General features: G+C 44.7%; 1 protein-coding gene across 3 annotated transcripts in view; it reads left to right on the top strand.

Annotated features, from left to right (window-relative positions):
- The window catches only part of GLI3 (GLI family zinc finger 3), a 292,643-nt gene that overhangs the window by 224,972 nt on the left and 41,574 nt on the right, over window positions 1-26,097 (top strand). For all 3 annotated transcript variants that reach the window (XM_027835941.1, XM_027835940.1, XM_027835942.1), the window contains 3 exons: window positions 8,681-8,897; window positions 9,657-9,773; window positions 11,662-11,802. In XM_027835941.1, the coding sequence (XP_027691742.1) occupies window positions 8,681-8,897; window positions 9,657-9,773; window positions 11,662-11,802 (475 nt within the window). The remainder of the gene's footprint in view (window positions 1-8,680; window positions 8,898-9,656; window positions 9,774-11,661; window positions 11,803-26,097) is intronic.

The following is a 26,097-nucleotide window of genomic DNA, read 5'->3' as shown; positions in this document are numbered from 1 at the left end:
TGTATATATGTGCAAAAAATAAATAAATAAGATTGACATTTTCCTGTTCCACAGAGGACTGCAAATAATTGTTTGAACCAAAGTGCAGCAGGTTGTGGTCACATCCACTGTTGGGAGCAGGCACTGAGTGACCTCGTTAGCAAAGCAGCCAGTAGATAACCACAAAGGGTGGTTTTGATTAGAATGCCTGTTTTATGAGTGTGTGCGTGTGTGTGTGTGTGAGAATGTGTGCATGTGAGAGTATGTGTGCATGTGTGTGCATGTGCATGCGTTTCTTCAAGTTGCTTCCATGATATGTGATGGTGCATGTATGTGTGTGCATGCGTGTGCATTTATGCGTGCGTGCATCTGTGTGTGTGTGTATGTGTTTCTTAAAGTCACTTCCATGAAATGTGACAGCCTCACATCCTTGCCATGTGGTGTTTCTCCCAGCTTTACCTGCTTTTGACATTTGCTAGGCTTTCAAGATGGGAAGTATTGAGGGCATGGGAAGATGTAGAGAAATAAACCTCATCAGCAGTCCCCCCGGGGTGGGAAATTAGAAATACTGAAGCATCATTTTTCTTCTCTGCACACCAAGTATAGGGCATTTGAACTGTTATCTGAATTTCCTCAAAATATGTTTTTAAAAGTTAAAGTTACATAGTTATATGGGAAAAAGAGTCAATTCAAAATTAAATTTGTTTAGCGTAGATACGCCCATACTCTGTAGCTATGGCTTAATGTCACTTTGTTTAGAAGAATCCACAAGGAGACAACTTTTTCTTCTCCTTTTGTCATGGAATACCCAGTTGAATTAAAAAGCCTTCACTGTGGCAGGCATTATACTGGACTCTAGGAGCAGAAAGATAAAGTTCAGCTCCTGCCCTCCCAGAGCTTCCATTCTACTGAGTTGAGATGACATCTCTTCTTTGGATAGACTTCCATGGATGCATGGGTTTTCCCCAGTAAAATAGAGAGCAGAATCTGGTCCATTTGCATCTATGTGGCCTGGCTGCCTGGCACATAATAGGCACTGAATCAATTCCTGCTGGTTAATTGGTTGATTGACATGTACTCATAAAAATTAATACCAAGTAAAGCAAAGGGATTTTGTGAGGTTGGCTCCATTTGAATTCAGCCTGATGGGCTCTAGAGAACAAAGTTGGTATGACCTCTTATGCTGGCTGGGGCAATGCCCAGATGGTGTGGCCCCATTTCTAGTCTTCGCTTCCTTGGGGGGGGACACCCTGGCCCTGACTAGAACTTGGCCTTCCCTTGATCGTTACATCTTCCCACGGCCTTGAGCTAATAATGCAGGTCTCATTTGTGCCAGACTCCTGCAGGGAGCCAGATGCTCACGTGGTACCAAATGAGGCAGGTTGAGCCGTTTGGCGCGACGGGGGAGATCTTCTCCAGTGCCATTGCTGATCACTTAAAGCCCGCCGTGGGCCCCACTCTTCCAGCATGCCCACCTTGGTCACACCAGAATATCCCCGCTTAAGAGGTTCTCCACAGAGGCCTTCACCTCTGCCTATTTCATAGATGAGGCTCCTGAGGCCTGGGTCCCCACAGGGAGTGAGGGTCAGAGGGAAGATTTGAATCTAGGGCTTCAACTGTGGAGCAGGAGCTCTTACCATGGTACCATGAGAATGCCCTTTGAGATGCCCACCTCCCAGGGAGAGCCTCAAGGGCATCTGAGCCTCTGTGCTTGTTCGCACTTCCCAAGATGCAATTACAGTTGGGTGAAGGCACGCTTTATACCATGATCCCAGGCTGTCTGGCTCAACTTTCTGCAGATGGTGGTGTGGTGCTGGTGAGGTTGTGTGGCATTGGTGAGGTGGTGCGGTGATCATGAGATTGTGTGGTGATTGTGAGATTGTGTGGCGTTGGTGAGGTTGTGCGACTTGGTGAGGTTTTGTGGCAATTGTGAGGTTGTGTGGCGATTGTGAGGTTGTGTGGCATGATGAGGTTACATGATCTTGGATTGCAAACGCACTTGAACTTATTCACAGTCTCTAACAGACAGCAGTGAAGGTCTAAAGAGTTAATGAAAGAATTCACTCATTCTTAAATGGACAAAAACAGCTTTCCCAGGGCTGTTGGAGGTCAGAAATTCTTCCAGAAGTGAATATTCCAGAGAGCTCAAGTATTGGTGCTAGAATTTTTTTTTTAGTATCTGTTTTAATGGCAATTTTTAATGAATTACTAATTTCTTATCCCTTCTTAAAATAGAAAATATAACATATCCTTTTTGTGTAGATTCTGGGTTACCTGAATGTTAACTTTATTTGGAATAACACAGCGACATCCCTTAGGGATTGTTGTAATATGGAGGGCTTGTGTCTGTTACACAAAATGCCCTGCGGGGTTGCATGGTTTGTTTTTTAATGGAGAACCCAAAGGCTTTCTGTATATCATTCCCCCTTTTATCCTCCCTTGCATTCAGCCTGTAAGTTGTCCCTTGTTAATTGTGCTGATCTTGACGAGTTACTGTCTAGCAATCATCCTCCTGACAGTGTCCTTTTCTTCTTTATTCTGACTTGACACGGACTGGTTAGCGGTGTCTGCAAACTAAGAGTAAATAGACCTTGAGTGGATCCCTATGGAGTTTTCTCAGGACTAAAGCGTCACAGTTTTTATTTGTTTGTTTGTTCTGCTCCAGGTGTTCATACTCCTCCTGCTGCTACTTAAAGGATAATGAGCAAATTGAAATGCCAATCATTTTCTTCTGACTTCCTAACTATCTGCTTAGACTATTGTTCTTATCAGTTTCCCCCCTTGGGAACAGAACCTTCTGTCTGATCTCTTAATGACTTAATGACCTACAATTACATAGTTTATGATAATAAGTATATGGGATTAAAAAAATCTATATTATTTTCTATAGATACTTGGAGGAAAAGAAGTAAAAACCTTAAAAATAATTCACATTTGGCTAAATCTCATTAAAGAGCCCATTTGGTCAATTGGTTTAAATAAATAGGGAGAAGGATGTGGTGAGCCAGCCTGGGGTGGGGCTGAAGAGAGGTGGGAGGGATCTGAGAAGTCCCTGAGGCACACCTGTCCTTTGTGAGCCAGGAAACACCGACCTAGGAGGCCAAGGGGCTTGCTCCAGCTATCCTAGCCAGTTAGCTACAGAAGTAGGAAAGGCAAGGTCAGTGACTCTATTGGAGACCATTGAACTAAGAGATGTGCCATGAAACTCTGCTTTGTGAGAAAACCCTTTTTCTTTGGGGCATGATTGTACCCAGTTGTCAGATCTTTCAGCAGGACTGAGACACCTTGAGCAGATGGGTACAAGGAAAGTAGGTGCCAATTAGCATTTGGTTCACTGTGACCCAGGGGTGGCCCTCTAGGTCCTAAAGTGTGACTTTTTGTTGGAATCCAAACTGTGATCACAGAATAAATCCCTTGAATAAAAGGATTTGTTCTGTCAAACTTGGACTCAGTCAAAAAGCCACATCCGGGTACACAGAAGGCCACATGTGGCCTCGAGACAGCAGGTTCCCCACCCCAGGCCAGGACTTCTTCAGGGGTTTCTTGATTCTCCCCATTCCCACCCTTACTTCCCTCTTGGGATCTCTCCCTTTGGACCCAAACTCAGTAAATTTTGGTTGGATCAATTAAGCATCAAGTATTTATTCACAAAGCACCTACTATGGGCCAGGCAGCATTCTAGGTGCTGGGGATACAGAGTCCAAAATGAGCCAGTCCCTTCAGGCAGCTTACATTCCGTCAGAGGCAAGTGAATACTACAGCTACTATTTCAACTGAACAGACATTTATTTGATGCACATGCATAAAATGACTTTGGGAAAGTTAAAGACAAAAGGACACATTTCTTGGCCACAAGGAGGATGTAGTCTACTACTTGGAAAACCATTGAAAATGATGGTGGGGTGGCCGTGTAGGCATCCAAATGTCCAGACTAAGGTAACAGGGGCCTTGAGCAGCAGGGATTAATTGCATCTGGCTGGAGGGAGTCAGGAGAGGCTTCAAGGAAGGAGGTGACTTGGAATTTGCAAAAAAAAGAAAGAAAGAAAGAAAAAAAGACCCATTTGATCAGGCTGAGCCAGGGGCAGGAGTGGCAGGAGTTCATGTGAACCAGTGTAGGCAGATGTGTGGATGTAGAAGAGGGCAGGGTCTGGCTAGAAAATGGGTGTAATCCAGTTTAGATGGGCTGAGGCATCTCTGAGGAATGAGGTTAGAAAAGCGGGAGCCAGGCCAATGGTGGAGAATGTAGAAAATCCATTTCAAAAACTTGTATTTGATTGGGGAGGCAATGGGGAGTCAGTGAAGGGTTTGGGGCAAGAGAGTGACCTTATCGAACTAGGATTGAAAGGGCTGTGTAGGTGCCTGGGTCCCACTACTCCATCTGCGGGAGCCCCCCAAATGCCTCCCAATATACGCTACCACATGGATGCACTTTCGATTGCAGCCTTTTGGACAGGGACTTTTTTTTCCTAACTAGTATTTATGTCCCCAGCACTTAGCACCTAGTAGGAACTTAATGTTTATTGACTGACTCATTACCATCACCACATGGCTTAGCTTTTCCCTGTGCTTAAGCCATTGGGCAAACTCAGCTGTGAGCCCTGGAACACAAGAGCACACCACCCCAGGCACCAGGAGAGGCCCCCAGGAACACCGGACTCCAGTGGGAGAACCTGACTCTCTGTGGTCAGTTCCCACCAGGCTCACTCTGTCCCACCATGGCAGTGTGATTGGCAGTGGTAGAGAAGGCGGCAGGGAAGCCCTGGCTCTGGAGTACCACTGGTGAGGGTGGTGTGCCCCTCAGAGCACTTGGCAGCACCTGCTGCCCTCCTGCTCTCTATGGTTCAACTTCCCCACCTTCATTATTATGTAGCAACAAGTTCCATTACAGAAGGGAGAGGCTGGAGGCAGGCTGAGCTCCTTGGAGGAGACCACAAGTGCACTTCGGAGATAGTGTGGATTTGGTTCCAGACCATAAAACAGGTCACATGGATTTTCTTTTTGTTTCCTAGTGCATATAAAAGTTATGTTTATGCTCTACTGTAGTCTATTAAGTGTGCAGTAGTATTATGTCTAAAAAAAGCAATGTACATACTGTAATTTTAAAAAAATGCTTTATTGTTAAAAAAAAATTGCTAACCATCATCTGAGCCTCCAGTGAGTCATCATCTTTTTGCTGGTGGAGGGTCTTGCCTGGATGTTGATGGCTGCTGACTAATCAGGGGGTGCCTGCTGAAGGCTGGGGCGGCTGTGGCATTTTATTAAAATAAGGTAACAGTGAAGTTTGCCTCATGGATTGACTCTGCCTTCCACTTGAACACACAGAGGCCATTGTAGGGCTATTAATTGGCCTGATTTCAGTATTGTCGAGTCTCAAGGAATAGGAAGGCTGGAGGAGAGGGAAAGAATGGGATGGCCAGTGGAGCAGTCAGAACACACACGCAGCGTTAATGGATTAAGTTCACCATCTTATATGTGTGTAACTTGTGGTGCCCCAAAACAATTATGATAGTAACATCCAAGATCACTGATCACAGATCACCATAACTTTTATAATGTAATGAAAATGTTTAAAATATTGCAAGAGTTACCAAAATGTGACACAGATCATGAGGTGAGCGCATGCTGTTGGAAAAATGGCACTGAGAGAGAATTGTTTGATATAAGGTAGCCACAATTTGTGAAAAAAAATGTAAAATTTAAATTAGGTTTAAATTTTGAATTTGTAAAAAAAATATAATATCTGCAAAACACAATAAAGTAAAGGGCCTTGAATGCCAGGATTTACAGTTTATGTTTTATTCCTTAGGCAATCAGAAGCCACTCAAGGTTTTTGAGTAAAGCCGGGTATGATGAAAACAGTGCATTGGGAAGATATCTTAGGCAGTTGTGTGGAGGATGGACTTAATCAGGGATAGAGGAGGGGCAGGAGGACCTATCAGCAGGCTCTTACAATAGCTTGAAGAAAAAGAGATGAAGATTTGAATTCAATGTTTTGCTGAGCTGGGACTGGAAGCCAGACCTCTTGACTCCTAGAACAATGAAAGTTAATGATACTTCTGCTCCTTGCACACATTTCTTCCTTATGAGTAAGCTTTCCAAGTGTGATGGACAAAGGAACTACCACACTATGAAACTCGACTTCCTGCTCTCACAGAGATCCAAATACTCATGATGATGAAAAGATTCCAAAGTTTAAAATGTTTCTTTTTTTTAATCCAAAATTTCTTACCATTCTTACACTGGAAATGTACCCTTGAAGGACAGGGAGGACCACTAGTTTGAAAAAAAAATACTGAGAGGGGCATTTCTGATATAACAGAAAATAACTCCTCTTCTCTTCTCTTCTCTTCTCCTCTCTTCTCCTCTCCTCTCCTCTCCTCTCCCCTCTTCCCTCCTCTTCCCTTCCCTTCCCTTCTCTTCTCTTCTCTTCTATTCCCCTCCCCTCCCCTCCCCTCCTCTCCTCTTCCCTCCTCTCCTCTCTCTCTTCCTTCCTCCTTCCCTCCCTCCCTCCCCCATCTCCTGGTCACCTCCGTCGGCATCTTCTCTATGCAAGTCATAATGCTACTTTATTTTACAGTTGAATGTAACAGATAGCACATTTTCTCCATGTACATACTATTCCTCAATCCCATTTTATTGGGCGCTGAAATCTGGCCCCCAAATTGCTGATCGGTTCATTCTACCTCCCAGAATGAGAAGCATCCCCACTCTCAATGTCCCTTCCCTTACCGAAGGCATGGAGGCCCATCTGGCCCCGTTCCATCCCCATTCGTTCATATGGGTGACATTGTAATTGCTTGGGGTGGGGGTGGGAGGGTGCCAGCCTGGTGTTTACTTTTTTGTTTGTTTGTTTTTTAATGAACAGAATAAGGTAGTTACACTTAGTAATGCTCGCTCACTGAAAGGACAGGGGGTGTTAAATCATTGTGTTCTTTGATGAATGGCTCGTACACTGAAGAATAAATTGGACAAACTGGCACAGTGCTCAGTGAACATGAAATCAGCTATTAAGGGAAAGCTGGGGAACAAATTCGGAGGCTGATATGCATCTTTTGATTAATGTCCTATCAATCATCCATAGTGGCTCCCTTCGCTGAGTCTCGCGGTAATCATTCATGGTTGCTTACAGAAACACTGGCAGTAACTCTGGCCCGACAATAACGGAATATTATTACTGATTTCCCCCTAACTCTTACTGGGAACAAGGACTGTTTCCACCACATTTCTGCCTCCCTTTATTAAAGAAATACAATACAAAATGAAAAGAGATCCTCAAAGACTAGTAAAATTCTCTGAGGGTATTCTTAATGATATTCAGGCCTAAATTGGTAGCCTTTTGTAATGCCGGGCTCTCTCACTGAATAATAGTAATATAATCACATTGGAGCCGTCTTTCTAGGGATTGTGGTCCAGTGGGCAGAATGTGCAGTCACATTAATGGACAGAGAATGCCTTTTGAATGGTTATTTAAAATGGTTGAAATGGTTGGATTTTTTTTAATTGTAATATTATCGGTTAATGTGCTTAACAGCAATAGTAATTAACGTCCCAGACTTGAAATTTGCATGAAATCTACCTTTGACATTACAAGAAACCTTGGTTCTTGCTAGGTATTACACTCGGGGTAGAAAAAATATTTTAATTTGCAAGGCTATTTTCACTCACCATAAGAAAGAGAGACCCACGAATGCAATTATGTAGTTTTTTCATGCAATTTTAAGCCATTGGCAAAAAGCTATGTGAGCATTTCATAGTTTTCTAAGAGGATTTCGCCCGGAACAATTCATTTTTGAAGTCCAACACAAAGAGCAGTTTGGCATTCCATACCCAGAGCAAACTGTAGGGCAATTTTGCCAGTACTCAGCTGTAGTCTGGGGAAGCCTGGCAGGGAGGGGGGCTATAATGAAGTGGTGACAGGTATTAGCATGCATAATGGGCGTTAATAGACACTTAATGCTGTTTAACCGCAAGCTAGAGATGTGCTTTCCCATTGGGATGCTTCTGCATCGAAGCCCATTGATCACCAATTTCCAAGGGGAGAGGTCAATCCATCAGCTTTCAGGAGCAGACGGCCCTGATGGAAATTCTAGAGGTGACATTCTGGATGAACCGAGCCTTCCGTCTTAAACAAATGAGTGATATGACAAGCTTGGTGTTCAAAACACATTCAGCCAATTGATTTTCTCTCCTCTTGTAATAAGATCTAGAGACGTATGAAAGAGTGTAGCCTGATCCGTGATGAAAGGAATTGCTTCATCCATGAGAGTCTGTAGAGCTCCATACCCCCGGAAAAGCACTTCCTATAAAGCATGTCGTCACCTGGCCCCTTTTTATATAAAGTTTGTTATTGCAATAAATAGCTGTTATTGAACTCCTTGCCTTTTATTTTGGTTTTGCAGAGACTTCTTTAGGGTAGCACTAGCATGCGTGCAAGTGTGTGTGTGTGTGTGTGTGTGTGTGTGTGTGTGTGTGTCTTGGCAAGTGGTGGTCTTGCTGTTGGGAGATGTTAGGATGGACGGGGGATGTCGTTTGGAGCAGATTGCTAATAGAGGCACTGCCAGCTTGGACCCATTGATGCCATTGACTCCTGGCATGAGGGAGAGAAAGGGAAGAAGCTACTACATGTGGACAACGTCCTTGTGGGTTCAACCCAAGTAACGGTCTGTCATCTTTGTTGTCTGTTTGCTTTCTCCTACTGCAGTCCTGCTCTGAGTTTCACGTACCCTCCCACCCCAGTCTCTTTCCAGCATATGCATCAACAGATTTTAAGTCGGCAACAAAGTTTAGGATCTGCTTTTGGACACAGTCCTCCACTTATCCACCCAGCCCCGACCTTTCCTACTCAGAGACCCATTCCTGGCATCCCTAGTGTCCTGAACCCTGTTCAAGTGAGCTCTGGTCTGTCGGAGGCCACACAGGTGAGAGCGTGAGAGTGAACTAAACCCCCTGTTGTCTCTTGAGGACCTTTCAAGAAAACCACATAGTTGCAAGAGTAAATAATAGAACAGCCTCTTAGAGGCAGGCATTGGCTCCTTGCCAGGTGCAGGATGCCATCTTAGACATGGCAGCTAGGTGGTACCACAGCACACAGAGCACTATACTTGGAGTTCAAATCCTGCCTCAGACACTCACTAGCTGTGTGACCCTGGACAAGTCACTTAATGTCTGGCTGCCTCAGTTTCTGCCTCTGTAAAACAAGGATGATAATAGCACCTACCTTTCAGGGTTGGTGTGGGGATCTAATGAGATGATATTTGTAAACTGTTTTGCAAACATTAAAGTCCCATTAATCCCGCAAAGAAGACGGCAGCATCTCAAGGAGAAGAACTTACCCATCTCTTCTGGTCAGGGTGTTTTCTTCATAATGCTACGTTTTCCCCATTTGGGCTTGTTCTTTCTGAGAGCTGTTCAACCTTGGAGTCCAAATGCCATTTCCATACATTAATGAGGCTTATTTATATCTATGAATGAAAGGATAGAACATCCTTTTCTCCTTTATTCTGATCCAAGGGCAAGAATGCTTCATTCAGCCTGTTAAGCTAGGTCCCTGAACTCTCCTCCAGTTAAGGTTGTCCTCCAAACTGAGCAAAGTTGCTCACATAGATCTGTGCATCTGGTTACAGGATTGTATATTGACCAAGGCTTTATTTTTGTTTTTGGACTGGAAACCTGAGCAGCAAAACAAACCGACCAGTGAGTCTGCAGTGAGCAGCACGGGGGATCCCATGCACAGTAAGCGCTCCAAGATCAAAGCCGATGAAGACCTGCCCAGCCCAGGAGCGGGAAGTCTGCAGGTACAGTGTCTGGAACTCCTCTCAGCGTGGCCTTTCCCTTCCTCCCCAGAGAGCGGGCTGAGTAGCCTCTGGAGCTCTTTTCAGGCATTCCTTTCACCCAACTCAGATATTCAGGAATACACACAGAAATTGGAATCTCTCCCCTTGTTGCCCAGAGCCAAATAGCAACCCGAACTCACTGGATTCCTATTTCTTTGTATCATGAGAACAGAACCCTGACACTAACAAGAAAAGCAAGAGATAGTTCTAAGTAATGGAGTGAGGTACCAGCGATCACCAGGTGGAGAGGAGATAGGGCCTGACTATCTGAATCCATTGAACGAATGAATAGAACCCACTCTATGTGGATGAGGGAGTGTGCTGTGATCTTCCTCATCCATACTGACCTGCACTGAGGCTGTGGGTTAGCATTCATCTCTTTTCTCAACCTCAGCCGAAACCCCTGAGTCATAGGGGAAGCCGGATCTAACCTTAGCCATAGCAGGACATGGCTGCTGCCATTGTCCAGACAGAGCATACTAGCCCTAGACCCAACTGATCAGTATAACCCAGCACACTGGAAATGGCCAAGACACAGCCGGCGTTTTAGGTTGGGCTTAACTCTGGGCTTGCTTCCTTAGAATTCTGATGTGGAAGCAGCCCCAGAAGTGTGATCCAGGCCCGTCTACACCCTAGACTTGGCTTTTGGGCTTGGACTCAGTTTTCTAGTGAACCTCCATCAATTTTTGTTTGGACTTGAGGAGAAGGTTTTGAACCTGTTTTCAGAGTGGCAGCCAGGACAGAGTGGCCTCTGTGGCTCCCTGAGGAAGGACCCACCCCATCCCAGTATGGAGAGCTTGCTTCATTTCCATGGAGATGGTTGTGACTGGGAATGGTGGGGGAAGGCTGGTGAGGGATGCTAGCAACCCCCCAAACATCTTCAACCTCTCGACCTTTGACAGTGTGACCATGGGGCTCTGAAATTCCACCAGGGAGGGCAATGTTAATGTGAACCATGTGTTTAAAGTGCCTTGTGGCTTCTCTATCGCCAAGTGGGAAACCTCTTGGAATAGCTGCAAATCTATTAAATAGGGTATGAGGAGAATAGAATAAGAATTCAAGAGGACCTTGGAGTCTAATTCCCTCATTTTACATGAGGAAACTGAGGCTCATGACTTGCCCAAGGTGACACCACTGGTAAATGTCTGAGGCAGGATTTGAAATCAGATCCTTTACTTAAAAAGTATGAGAAAACCAGAGGAAGATTTCCAAGGGTCTCAAGGCCATCAGCTAAAGTAGAAAAGCTGCCAGATATAAACCCATTGATGACAAGTCAGTAAATTGTTGAATTCAAGAATTCTACAAGTATTAAGTACCTTTGGTGTATAAGGCAGTCAGGAGGACATATGGTAAAAGCTACTGCAAATGGGGTCCAAGAGTTCAGATCCTGACTTGAGAAGCAAGCTTCTACCCTTCTCTGTGCCTCAGTTTCTTCCTCTGTAAAATGAGGAGATTGAACTAGGTAATTTCTGATGTCCTTTTTAGCTCGATAATCTATGAAACAAAAATAATCTTTGAAAGACACAAAGACGAGAAAGAAACGGTCCCTGCTTGCACAGAACATTTGCAGATGAGAAATCTGAGGCTCAGAGAGGGTCAGACTTGGCCAGGGTCACACAGGATATCAAAGCATACCGAAGACTCAAGGAAATAGTGCTCACTGGCCCCTTGGTTTGGGGTGCCTAAGCTTTCTCTTTCACCACTAATGGGCTGCATCTTTGGTGGGGCTTTCCTCGTCCCACTTAGCCTCTGCCCCCGAAGCCCCGAAGCCCGAAGCCCTTCTTCCACCTTCTTCTTTGTCTAACCCAGCCTCCTTTCTTCTCCCTCCCCTCCACCCTCTGCCTTTCAGGAACAGCCTGAAGGAATGACCCTCGTCAAGGAGGAAGGGGACAAAGATGAAAACAAGCAAGAGCCTGAAGTGGTCTACGAGACAAATTGTCACTGGGAGGGCTGCGCGCGGGAGTTTGACACCCAGGAGCAGCTCGTGCATGTAAGTTAATGGTATTCCAGAGTGGGGCTTCCCAACAGCATGGCCTCTTCCCGGGAGGTCAGCAGCACTGACCCCGGGCTGAGTCAAGTCTCTGAGGCAGCAGCGTCATAAGGCGGAGAGGGCTTTATGAGTTTCTGAGAAGAAAGAAAACTCCGAGCCATGGTTCTTGACCTGTTCAGTCAACTAGAGCTTACTGGGAAATTCAATAAAGCCTTCTACAGAGAGTGTAATGGCTCTGATCCTGGAAGGCCGACAACACTGTTTGGAGTTTCAGACTTTGATGGTTATTGAGTGATAGTAAGCTGGACGTGAATTATGATTAACCTTTGAATCACGCGGCATTTCCGCCCCCTCCCCCCAGGCTCCTCACAATAGAGGAGGGGAGACAGGGATTCTGGCCATTCTCTTCTCCGTCCCCCACCCCCACCCCCGCCTGGCTCCCGAGGGACCCTCGGAGACCCTCACTGTGCAGGAACGACCCCCATAGGCTCTGTTGTAGTGAATTGTGTATTTCCTGTTCTGCACAAACTCAGAGGGATTTTTCGGTAGACATTAGCTACGATGTGTTTCGTGATATTTCATGCCATGGTTCCAGAGTCATAGGTTTGGAGATGGAAAGGACCTTTGAAGCCAATGAGTCCAAACCCCTCATTTTGTAGATGAGGAAACTGAGATCACATAGGCAGTTAATAACGGGGTCAGGCTTTGAACCCAGGGTTTCATACTCCAAAGCTCACCCATTTCCCACGATGCCACATTCCCCTGCGATGTGAATTTGCCATTCCACTTTCTGAAAAAGGTAGCAAAGAGATTTTCTTGGAGCCAGCATCACAAGGATTTTCGTATCTTTTCCCACATTTGGCTCTTTGCTCTTCTGGGAGAGTGGAGAGCAGGGCTGGAGGGAGGGTGGGGGCGGGGCAGAGTAGAAATGCCACTGGCGTCATTGAGCTCCCTGTCAATTGGGGTAATCAGGAAGAAAAGGCTCTCGCAGCTCAGCAGGTTGCCTGGGCCAGGGATTGGTGTAAAGTCCAGCGCCCAAGTGCCTCGGCTCTAAGCTGCTCTTAAAATGATGGCGATTTTTGTAAGCCCAGCCTGAGCTTCCCTCCTCATGGCTCCGGAATGCATGCTCGGGGGCATGCACGTGTCCTTTGGTTTTCATTCTTAGCCAATCCGGATGTTCAGAAAATTATTAAATCATAAAAATCCTGTGCATTTCTAACATTAGTGTAGTAGGTACAGAGTCCTGAGTACAATCGAGGGCCCTACTATGTGTGCTGGGCCAGTATGCACCATCTGAGGCAGCCTGTGCATCCCATACGCAAGGACTTTGGATTTTTCAAAGTCAGGGCCTGTCATCTTCTCTATTCCAGAACCTCTCTTTCACCTCCTCAGCTGTGAAATGAAGTTGCAGAACTTGTGGTAGACTGCTAGGCATGGTCCAGAAGGAGAAAGTGAATTCAAGCACTTGGCCAACCTACTTAAAGAGCTGGTGAAGTGAGAGCTAGGGTTATCTCCCTTCCCTCAACAGCAGGGGAGATTTTCATTTCTGTCTTTATATATCTAGCACGGCACCAGCACATAGTAGGTGTTTAATAAGTGCATATTCAATTGAGTTAAATCCAAGGTCAGAAAGCTGTTGCACCGATGGAGATCATGAGTGTTTCCCATAACCATGGATCTGAGGGGTGGAGATACATGTCAGCCATGGTGGCTCATGAAAGGCGTTTCCTCCAAGAGAGTGGGAGGGCTGAGCGTCCCACCTCCCTTGAGGCAGTCCCTCGGATCCCTTCAGTTGGGATGCTCCGACTGTGCTTATCTTGTGCAGCACCATACTGGTTCACAATGAGCATGTGGTTGCAGCCATTGGCCCCAGCAGAGAAATCATCCTGGGGCTTAGAATCACAGGCCTCTGATACCGGAGCCTATCAGGACCTTTGAGCACAGGTATCTGGGCCAAATGTCAGCTTTTGTGGAGAAGTCACGACACCCACAGGACTGGGGGCCGGATCTCGAACCCTTTTTCTGATGCCAAGTCCATGGCCCCTTTCTTACGATGCCTCTACTTTTTAAAATAGGCTGAGCCAGAGGAGGGAGGAGTGAGTAGGCAGGCCAGGAGAGGCGATTTCTTTGAACTAATGCTTTCCCTTCGGGCACTGGAGAGGCCGAGAGCCTGATGGATCTGTAGGAGCAAGCAGGGCCAAGGCTCATCATGGCTGGTTTTGCAAAGGCCCTTCAACACTGACCAGTGAAAATGAGCAGAAGGAAGATGTTCCAGCTCTCATCTGATGGCCTCTGAGTCAAATCATGAAAATGCCCACTGTGCGCGTCATCTTTCCATTAAAGAAAACATCTTGTGTTTGCTTTGATCCAAGAGAACCAAACTTTGTTAATCGCCGGAGGCAGCAACTGGACCCAGGTCCCGGGACTGAGAAACCAGGGTTTTTTCTACACTGCAGTGAGCTCTGGGTCTGAGCTCACAAGTCCGGAGCTCTACTCCTCTGTCTCTGTGACCTTGGAAAAGTCACGGCCCCAAATCTGACTAGTTTCTCATCTCTACAAGGCTGGGTTATATGACAGTTATGACCTTGAACAAGTCCTTTGTATTACCTGGAGCCCTATTTCCTCCAACTGTTAAAAAAAATGGAGCCTTTGTGGTCCGTTCTAGACAGGTTCCAATTCCTCCCAATTTAATTCAACAAGGGTTAATTAAGTGCCTACTATGTGCAAAGCACCATGCCCTGGAGGTTGGTATTTGAGATCTTCCCAATCTATGATTCATTGGCATGGAATATCTAGCACCTGGTGTGGAAGCTTTCTCCACCAATGCTGCTTGCCAATTTCTTGGCATCTTATGATTTTAAAGAACTGCTTAGAGCACCATGACATGAAGCCACGTCTTCATCACTCCAATGTCCACTCTCTGTCCACTCTGAAATACTGCCTTTCAGTGTCAGGATACAAGGACTAGTCATATGGCCCCTTCCTCCAAAGAGCTGAAATTCCACTAGAATTGCATTTCCTCAGTGAGGTGCAATTTCTGAAACTTACCAGTGTCTCAACTCCCATTCTTGTTTATGAGATATTTCCTTCATATTGAGTAAAGTGGATTTGGAAGGCCAGATATGTGGGGTCACTGTGGGTTAATTTTCTGTCCCCCGTGACATTTCCTACAGGAGTGGCACATAACTTATGTGAATTCACTTAATCCACCTAGGAAAAATAAAGTGTAGAAGGGACTTTTTTAAAAGAGGGATTCAGGGAAGCCAGAAACTACTTGGATTGTCGGAACTTTCTTCAAAGAAAGAAGAGTTTCTTGGATTCGGTGAATTTTCCCGACACAGACAGCCGAGAGTCGAGGTGTTAAAGCATTCTGATGCCACTCGGCCTTATTTATAGCCCGACCTGTGCTCTTCCCCCATCTCTTACAGTTAATAGAAAGATTCATGAGTCTCCATGGCTGTCTATCTAGTGTCTGACAGTCCCGACCAGGCTGCTAAAGCAAGTCACTATCTATAATTGATATCCTTCCCTGGAATAGGGTGCCGGCTGCGACTGAAGGACTTTGCTGAAAGCTCTAAATGGTGACATGTTCTCCCCTCATTCTGGCTCAGCCACTGAATTCCAGGGCAGTTGGAACTGGGTGCAGGAGGGAGACATGTGTTTCCCATTAGCAAGTCACCAAGTGGAAGAGCAGAATTAGGAAACGGGATGAATTTGCCTGCCAGGTAGTTGCATTTCCAGTACAATGCACTGCATGTACTCTTGAAAAGATTACCAGGACCCATTACTGTCAGAACAGATGGGCTGAATATGTTTTTTTTCTTCCCCCTCGTTTTGTCTCCTGCTTCTCCGTCCCTCCCCGGCTGTGTGTTTACTGGAGAATCTCTGGTTGCTCCTGGGGTCTTTATCATGGAGATGTTTAATTAATTTCTCATCATAGCGAGATATTATAATTGGGCTTAGCTGAATTTGAGCTGCTATTAAATGCAGCGTCACAAATTCACTTCCACGCCCATGAGCTAGGAGATGAGTCTGTTTTCTTTAATCAGCGTTTTGGGGCAGCAGGCATCTTTCTGATGATCAGTTCAGCTGGAAGAGAACACAGCAGTTAATGAAAGGGTAAGATGAGAAGACCAGGGCTGATGGGAGGCACTGTCTAGGAGTGGGGTTTGGTGGGAAGGGCCCCAAATCTGGACTGAGGACGAGGCTCTCATTGCTTGTCTGTCATGATTCTACTCCTGTGGAAGCGTGACATTGGTGTGGGCTCGTTTCCTCATCCTGAGGATGAAGGCTGATAGAGAGCAAGCATTTGCTTGTCCCCAGCCCTTGAAAAACTACGTGATATGTGTCTGGTTGAAAAGATGGACAAATGGCTGTCATTCTCTCTGGCCCCAGAGGACAGGAACATGAACGTGAGCAGTGGTAGTTGTAAACAAGTGCCTAGTGATGAGCACTGTCTGAACCTAGAATGAGGCTCCTCCACAAGCGAAGGGCAGGTGACCACTCATCGAGTGTGTGGGAACATGACCTTTTTTTTGGCGTAGGTTGGACTACACTGCCTCTGTGATCCCTTTAAACTCTTCAGTTCTGCCTCATCTGCAAAATGGAGACAGAATACTTATGCTATCTACCTCACAGAGTTGTGAGGCTCAATTAGTCAGTTAATAAGCACTGATTAAGCATCCACTGTGTGCTGGGCACTGGGCTAAGCTCTGGGGATGCAAATACAAATACTAAGTCAGTCCCTGCCCACAAGGAGCTTATAATCTTATAGCACTTAGAAGGACCTGAAAAAAGGAGGTGGGGGAAGAAAGAATGGCTAAAGAATGAAGCTACCCAGTCAAGGGCAGGAAGGAGATGTCCTAAGAAGTCCAAAAGCAGTGCAGCTGGTACTAAATGGGGCATTTATTAAGCTCTTAATTACTTAATTCATTTAATTAATTGTAAAACACCAGAATAAAATAGCCCCTGCCCTGGAGGACCTGGAGATATAACATATTCACAAGGCTTTCCAAAGTCACAAGCATCACCATATAATAGATGGAGAATAAGCCTGGAATCTGGGAAAACTTGGCTTCATCTACTCCATCCTGGCTTTGGGACTCTAGTAATTCCCTTTAACCTCTCGGTAGATTTAGGAATTACAGAGCAGGCGCTGGCTTCCACTGGTAGGAGGAAGGAGCCCCTCTCCCCAGAGGTCCCCCTACCAAGGAAAGACCCAGGCCCTGTTTGTAGCCCTGTCTTAAAGAGCACAAAGTAATTTAAAAAATGAGAGAGGTGGTGATACCTAAGCCACCTGGTTTACAAGGAGATCAGGGATTCCACGAGGCAGGAGCAAGGAAGGAAAGCACTGTCGCTGCAATGGCTAGACAGCACTTTGGGAAGTTTTAAGCACCATATAAATGTTTATGATTGATTGTTTTATTGACAAACATTATTTTTCTTTTTTAAAAATTGCAGTACTGGGACAAAGAGGCAGAAGACACCTCAAAGGCCATCTTCACCCAACCCACTCATTTTATACATAAGGAGACAGAGGCTCAGGAAAATTCAGTGACTTGCTCAAGGTCACCTTCCCCAAGGCTTAGCGGCCAGGGAGGCCAATCTCCTCACCAGGTAGTCAGTGCGAGAGCCAGTAGTCAGTGATTCAGTTTATTATTTTTTTTTTCCATTTTACAACAATACCCTATTATTACTTGCTGTGAAGTATGTCATCCAAATGCTAGAGTGATTAATTTGGAGACTTTTTTTTCTGCAAGTGGTTTTCTAAAAACATTTTGACTTTTTGAAAGGCAGCTCATAATCCAGTAAGTGGCGTCTTTTCTCTTGTCTGCCAGGTTGGAGGGATTTTCCAGGACTTCCCACATCTGTTTCCCTCTTCTGTATTTATACTGTACTAGAGGTAAAGGACACCTGTTGTTTATTTTCCATTGGAGGCATTTGGAATATGCACAGGGGTCTACACTGGTTAGTCACTCATTGTTGAAATTTGTGTTTATCAGTTGAAATTGACATCGTGTGTAGCAGATGTCCTCCCGGACTTTAAAGAGGGACAACTGTGATTGTGCATATGGAGCGGGTGTCTTTATCTCAAGCAGATGCTTTCCCTTTCAGCTTTTACCCTAGACAGGTGGGGAAGGGATTGAATCCATTGGTGGCGGCAGCAAGCACAGAGGATGCCCATCCCCAGCCAGCATCTCTCCCTTCTGCCTTCCTTACCACTCCCTCTGTATCATGATGCCAAAACCGACCACACTAACGTGTTCTAAGGAAATGTCCTCAAGCAGACGCCCATGGACCAGTTTGGTGGTTGCTGGCCCTCCTTCCAGAGGCTTTCCAAAAGAGGCGTTTTCCTAAAACAGGGGAGGATTTTCTCCCCAGAGGGGATAGCTATGGCAAAGGAGAATTGGTATCTGGGCACGCCAGGAGCGGGAAAGCCCTTTAGGTGCTATTTTTACCGGGTGATGCTGAAGGAGAGAATGCCTGTGGCTAAGTAACAACCTGTGGGAGCGCTTAAAGGAAAGGAGCTGCCTTTCCTGACTATTTAAGGGCATGGCTGTGGATCTACATGAGGGCTACTAGTTGCCAAGTTTCATGTGATAATAGTAACTGCTGGTTCTAGCAAAATGTAAGGTTTCCAGGACATTCACTGGGAAGCTCTGTGAGGTCATAATTCCAGGACCATAGATTTGAGCCTTCTAAACCAACCTCCTAATTTGACAGATGTGGCCCTGAAGCCCAGACAGATGAGATCATCTGCCCAAGGTCACAAAGATAGTAAGTGGTACAGCTGAGATTCAAACCCAGATCCTCTGACACTCAATCCAGCCCTCTTTCTACTGCACTGCATTAGGAAGCTCATGCATTATCATCCACTCCCATTTTAGAGGTGAAGAAATTGAGTCTCTGAGAATTTTCGAGTTGCCTATGATCCAATCCAATGTAGCAAATATTTATTAAGTGTTTACTACGTGCGAGACACCCCGCTAGGTGCCAGAGATTAAAAAAAAAGATAAAGAGGCAGGGCAGCTAGGGGCCCTGGAGTCAGGACGTCCCGAGTTCAAATCCTGCCTCAGACCGGACACTCGACACTTACTAGCTCTGTGACCCTGGGCTCAACCCCACTTAACCCCAATTGCCTAAAAAAAAGACTAAAGAGGAACCCCAAACTGCAGAGAGCTTGCATTCTACTGGAGTGGGGGACAGTTTCTTGCACAGATGAAGGTCATTTCATTAAAGTATGCAGCAACAGAATTTTTATAAAAATAAATGTGAAGGATGTTGTTTTTATTCATCATACTGAGGTAGCTTAACCATAACTATTTTTTCCAATTTTAAACTTAAAATATAAATTTTAAAAATAAGACATAAAATACTGGTTTTTAAACATCTATTAGGGTATGCCTGTCCTGCCACATGGTGGACCAGGACAAATGTGAGATGATAATAATTATAATGATAATAACGACAACAGCAACACTAACAATATTTATATAAAGTGTTTAGCATGGTATCAGGGTCAGTATGTCGGAGGCAGATCTCAGACCTAGTTCTTCCTGTCTTTGAAGCTGCCTCTTCTATTCCTTAGCCATGCTGCTAAATTTGAGAAAGAGAGGGAGGGACAGACCCTGACCTCTCTAGGGATAAACATAGGCACCAGGGGAGAGATGGGGAACTGGTCGGTCTACTAGCACTTACCTGATCCTACCTTCACGCCTGAGCCTTGGGGCATCAAGTCCTGTCAACGGGTCACATATCCTTTCCCCCTAGCCCACCCTCATCCTCTGCCACCTCCCACAGGCAGTATGTTCTGAATATTGCAAGAACATACCATCCTCCATCTTCTGACACATACATCTCTGGACACTTTGCATCAGATGGAGCACAGCCTTCTTGTACCCTGGCAGCCAAGAAATGGATGCTGAGAGGTGGATTGTCTAAAGGACTTCCTCTTCCACTGGGCTGGATGGTGCATCATAAGACAGGGAGGTGATTGAAAAAGAGTAGGCGTTATTTTCACACACCTCCCATAAATCTTTATCTGATTGTGAAAGTCCTATTTGGTCAGTTTGGATGAAAAGCAAGCTAAGTGTAGGCTGTGACAAGGGCATGGCCACTTGTATAACCAGTGGGACAGAGATCAGGCGGGGTGAGCCCCAGACTGGAGAAGTGAAGGAGGATCAGATCACATTTTTCCCACAAGAGTTTTTTAGTTCATTCAGACATACCATATACTTAGGAATGCCACAGAGAGAATGCAGACTGTATCTAATGCATCTAAAAGTCACACTGCAAATTGTACTTTAGGGGCCATTAAAAAAAAGTTGGCACTTCAGCTATGCCTGTAAAAATTATTCCTAAGAACAGAGATTCAAGATTGATCAGTCCTTTGCCAAGGATTTATTAAGCACCTACTATGTGCCAAGGACATCCAGAAACAAAAGTAAAATAGTTCCTGCCCTCAAGGAACTTACAGTCTAGTGAGGGGACACAACATGTGCATACAGACCTAGCTACGTGCCAGATTCAAGGCAGTGGGGAGAGGTGGGGAGATGGGGAAACATCACTGGTAGCTGTCAGAAAAGGCTTAGATTAGAAGGTGACATGGGGTCTGAGCCCTGGAGAAAGCTGTGGAAGCTCAGAAGTGAGAGTGCATGATATGAGCAGATAGGAACTGGGGGGCTCAGAAGTCATGTGATACAGCTCTGTTTTTATACCTAACTCTTCATTTGACGAAATAGAACCAATTAATTCTGAGCCTGATGATATAAAAGGCACTGGGTGGCATACCATGAATAGAGCACTGGACCTGGAGGTGCGAAGGCTGGAGTTCAAATTTATTCTTGGACACTTACTAGCTGTGTGACCTTGGGCAGGTGACACTTCACCTCTGTTTGCCTCAGTTTCTTCAACTATAGTATGGGGATAATCATAGCACCTGATTCCCAGGGTTGTTGTGAAGATGCAATGAGATGATATCTGTAATGGTGGAACCCAGGTGGTCTGACTCGAAATCCAGCATTCGACACATACCTCTTCTTGTCATCTCCTCAAATATGGTTCTTGCCTCATTCTTTTCTACATGTTCTATTCTAATCCCAAATCACTATCTGTTCATGGTACCTGTATCAGTTCTAGCCCTGTAACTCAGTGGGCTGGAATTACCCTCAACTCAGATGAGTGAGTGTTCAGTCTGTTACATTCAGCTTCCTGACATGGTCCAGCTAATATGCAGACTTCATCCATTTGGGCTGCCAGATCAGGGTCATTGAGTGACCCTGGAACCAGCTCGCCTAGTATCCTCCACAAAGGGAATCCTCTTTCCTTTGGACTCTGTGGGACACAGTCCATGGCATTTCTAAGTGTGTTGGGTGAAGACATGGACTTTTTTCTTCCTTCCTTCCTTGATGCTTATCCTTAATGCATGTCCAAAGAATATTATCTCTATACATGCATCTATCATTGATTCTTGCATGATCTTCTAATAACTGGGGCTCATGCTTTATCAGAGATGAGCCATCAAGGCTGGACTAAGCCCTACTTTGTCCATTTTTTTAAAGTGATCAGCAAACACTAAGCACACCAAGGACTTTTATTCTCTACTACTCCCAAGGAATCGAGTGATCGTGAAATGTGTTTTGTTGTAGAGCCCTATCTGTGAAAGCATTCTTCTCCCCTCCTGTTCTTCCTTTCATCAAGGTTATCCTCAATTAATGTGTAGATCGTTCTCAGGAATATTTTATAGAGATAAAAAAGCAGACGTGTGGCTGACTAACTGCTCATGTCTTCTTGCATTTTTAAAAAATCACAGCACTCCCCTGGTGTTGGCCATTGTTTTATGATTGCTCCCTTTTTGAGATTTCTTTGCAACTGCTTCATGATTGCCTTGACAATTTTGTACTCTTCAGTACCAACTTTTCTGTCTATTTGACCAAGCCCAACCCCCCCTTTCCTTACTTAATTTATTTACCTGCCATTTTCATATTCCCATGGACCAGGGGTGGGAAACCTGTGGCCTTGAGGCCACATGAGGCCCTCTAGGTCCTCAAGTGTGGCCCTTTGACTGAATCCAAACTTCACAGAACAAAACCCCTTAATAACAGTATTTGTTCTGTAAAACTTGGACCCAATCAAAAGGCTGCACCCAAGGACCTAGAAGGCCACATGTGGCCTCAAGGCCACAGGTTCCCCACTCCTGCAATAAACTATAGACATCTGCTGCAGGGTGTGAGGAATCCATAAATGCCACTTCCATTGTTCCAAGTCGAACCTCTGTAGCAGGGCAATTTCATTTCCAGCCTATTTGGTGACATGATTCCATTCTAAGAGCTCTCAGGATGATCAGATTTATCTGGACCTTGTGGCAAATTTTCTGGAGGATCATTGCTATTTCTCCCCCAGTATTTTTTTTTTTTTGTATTTCATGTTGATGATTTGCTGAAAATCCTCAATCTGCATATGTCATTTTTTTTAAATCAATGAACTTGTACCCTCATGGAGAGTTGACCTTAGTAAGGAAATGGAAGGTTGGTTAGCTGAGATGGTTTCTTATCTCTTGTGGCTTTCTCATTGTAGTGGGTTTTTTTCCCCTTAATTAGGAACATTTTTTAAAGAAACAGTAATAAAGTGAATTTATTTACCTTTTTCCATTTTCCATTTTGCAGAGAGCATTGTTTTCTTCAGTTAAGGTGGATCTGCTGTCATGACACCCAGTGTCTTGTCTTTAGCCTTTCTTCTGATTTGACCTTGGTTTTGAACATCACTCTAATTAATAAGTGACCTGCCTGGGCATGGCCAGCCAATTCAACCGTTGCTCTCCTAAAAAGCATTTTCCTATTCATCGATTTCTAGATACTTCTACTTTTTGGGATGTTCTATGATCTCCAGTACAATACCTTCCAATTTTCTTATTGATGACAAATAGTTATGATCTATGGAGCAGCCTTCTCAGGATCTCCAACTCTTGGCCTTTTATCTGCAAATCCTGAATTATATTTGCAAAGATTTTACTCAGTGACTTTTCTATGTGTTAACTTCCTCCTTCAGGTCTCTAAGGATTGATAAGTATATATATATATATATATATATGTATATGTTAACTTCTTTGGGAGAGACTTGTTCGGTTCTTCTAGAATTTCTCTGCTTCTTCCTCCTCACCCACTGTGTTGATGCCTCAGAGGCTCCTTTCTCTGTGGGGCTGCCTTGGCTTTGGGTCACTGTTGCATAGCATGCTGGGCCATTTAAAGAGTTTTCTTCACAACCCAAGCCCAGCCCCCAGCATCAGGGAGAGGCAACACTAAGGCTGGCATCACAGTTGTCTAGATGAGGACCTTGTTCTAGCCCAGAGAGGCTTATCCTCAGTCACATTCTGGAGAGACTTTGTCTTGACGTGTGGTCCAAGGCTCCCTTCCACTGCCTTGGAAAGATACTTTATCCAATCTGCCTAGAGCCAGAACAGGACCACATGGGCCTAATGTTCTAAAAGAAGTTTATCAAATTCTGCCTTTTTTAATGCACAATTTTTTTGGTCTGACTTTAACAAAATAATTTATTATTGATATTTTTGTATCACTTTCGTTTCCAAGCACTTCTTTTTCTTCTTCTCCTATCCAATGAGCAATCCTTTGTTACAAAGATTTTTTTTAAGAGAGAAAAGCAGTCCAACAGAACCAGTTAACACATCATGTTCCTGGAAGTCTATGTGTTGCACCATAATCGTAAGCCTTCCCTTTGGCAAAGCAGGGAGGGAGAGATGTGTGTTTCCTCTCTGTTCTCCCAGGCCTGCGCTTCTCACTCCCAGGCAGAACTGTGGGAATGAGCCTTCTGGAAAGCCAGGTTAGCACTGGCAATGGGTCCAAGCTGGACAGAGCCTTGTGCTGGGAGCCTCGGGAGGTGTGGGGATTGTCAATGTGGTCATGGAGAAGTCCTTCCTCCATTCTATGCTTCTGCGTCCCCTTCTACAGAAGAAACAGCTCTGAGTGGACAATTTCTAAACTCTCTCCAAACCCAAGGCTCAGATTAAGAATTTCAGATCAGAAAGAGACACGGGCATCATCTAATTCAGGGCCCTCATTTTGTAGATGAAAAGAAAAATGAGCCCCACAGATGGTAAGTGTCTTCCTCAAGGTTAGACAGGTCAGAAGTGGCAGCACTAGGATTCTGTCCCCAAATACACCATGCTTTCCATTATGCCGAATACCCTATTTGGACAATTGTGGATAATTATAAATATAGCAATATCTATATTTGTTATGCAATATAATATAGTTCACGTTATATGTCATTTGTAACATATTATATATTTTATGTTTGCTGATCTATATATCTATAGTTATCTTTCTATAGCTATAGAGATTTATCTTTTATTTTGATTGGGACCAAACTTTTCTAGAGAACTTCCTAAACCCCCACTCTGCTTACTAATGTCCCCTTGGCCCAAACATTTGTGTCTGAGAAAATAGACCAAAGTCTCACTTAAGAATCTTCTTGTGCGATGTATCATGTGGGTTAATGTCCTGAAGCAGAAACCAACTGGGTCTTTATGAGAAGTTTCACCCAGACATGGCCTCAAAATACTACGAGGAGATTTTCTGCCATACTCAGTTTTTCCCACCAATTTCTTCTGGATTGCAATGAGTCACTCCTGATCAGATTTCCATCCTGCCAACCTGTAACAACCCTTTCCTATTCAATATGGTTGCATGGAAGTGGAAGGCAACTAATTTGGGAGCCCACATCATTGCAGAATGGAGACCTTAGAAGTGTGTGGCTCGTGTGGACATTGCAGAGGCCAACCCTTGCTGGGAGGAAGTTGGTTATGACCTTGATTTCAAGGAGGAGGGGAGGATGTGAACAAATTAATGGAATATTTGTTGGTCAGGTCTTAGAGTCAAACACACCTGAGGACAAAAAAATAATTATGGGGCCCTCCTCCCCTCCTGAATAAGTGAACTTATCTTCTAGTGAAAAGACAAGCTAACACGTGAGAAACTTTAGACAAAGATAAGACAGGATGTAAATAAAGGTTAAATTATGTGACCCAGACAATAAATGTTTTAGGAGTCTAGTTGAGGGAGGAAACACTCAGGGCTGGAGTGTCTTAGGAATACTTCCTGATGGAGGTGGAAAATTGGAATGAGAAGCCTATGAATTTTATCAGTCAGGCATCCATTCTGAGACTCAATAATTTGGGGGAAAAGACAAACAAAAAACTCAGCAAGTCTGCTGGGATTGAGGCTGTCTCATCTTCTCAACTCCTTAAGGCATTAGCTAGCACACAATGCTGTAAAAGACTCTGAAGGAAAAGATTCTGGGTATGGAGTCAGCAGAGACCTGAATTCAAATTCCACTGACATAATTCCTTGTTATGTGACCCTAGGAGGGCCCAGGAGATGGAGGAGTTAACAAATGTTATAGAAAACCCAGGGAGTGTGTCAACTAAGAAAAAAGGCACAGTAGGTTTAACATTTAGTGGATAACGTTGGAGGTGCACAAACAGTTTCAGGTGGGGATGGTGGAGTTAGAAGCCAGATTGTAAGGGGTAGGAAGGAAGTAGAGATAGCAGAACACAGACTACTCTTTCTAGGAGTTTGACTGTGAAAGGGAATAGAGGTAGAAGACGATAGTCTGAGTAAACAGCAGAGACAGGTAAAAGGACATATGACAATTAAAGGTTTTTCTGATTTAGTTAATAAGAATGTCATCTCTTCCTCCCAACCCCCAGAATTCAGAAATCTAGAACTTGGAAGTGGCAGTAGATATATCAGTCAGTCAATAAAGATTTATTAAGTGCCTACTATGTGCCAACTACAGGGCTAATGTTCTGGGGACACAAAGAAAGGCAAAAGACTTGAGGAACTCACAATGTAATGGGAAAAGAAGAGGAATAAGCATTTGCTAAGTGCCTACTATGTGCCAGGCATTGTGTTAAATGCTTTACAAATACCACCTCATTTGATTTAGGGGAGACAACATGCAGATAATTATGTACAATCAAACTATGTACAGAATGAATTTGAATACTCAGCAGAGGGACAGCACTTCTAGTAGTAGGCAGGATTTTAACTGGGACTTGTGGAGAGTCAGGATGAGGAGGTGAAGAAGGAGAACATTCCAGGCACAGGAGAGAGTCCTGAAAAGTACTGGAGGTGAGAGATGGAGCAGCTTGTTTGAAGATGAACAGAATGATCTGTCGATGTCACAGGGTCCCAGAGTACTTGAGGGAGGTAAGGTGTGAAAAGACCTGAAATGTGTGTGTGTGTGTGTGTGTGTGTGTGTGTGTGTGTGTGTGTGTGT

This window comes from Vombatus ursinus, unplaced genomic scaffold, assembly GCF_900497805.2.
Source record: "Vombatus ursinus unplaced genomic scaffold, bare-nosed wombat genome assembly UNPS02014817.1, whole genome shotgun sequence".
NCBI classification, from domain to species: Eukaryota; Metazoa; Chordata; class Mammalia; order Diprotodontia; family Vombatidae; genus Vombatus; species Vombatus ursinus.
Note: the sequence above shows the minus strand (reverse complement) of the source record. Positions and strands in the feature narration are given on the sequence as shown.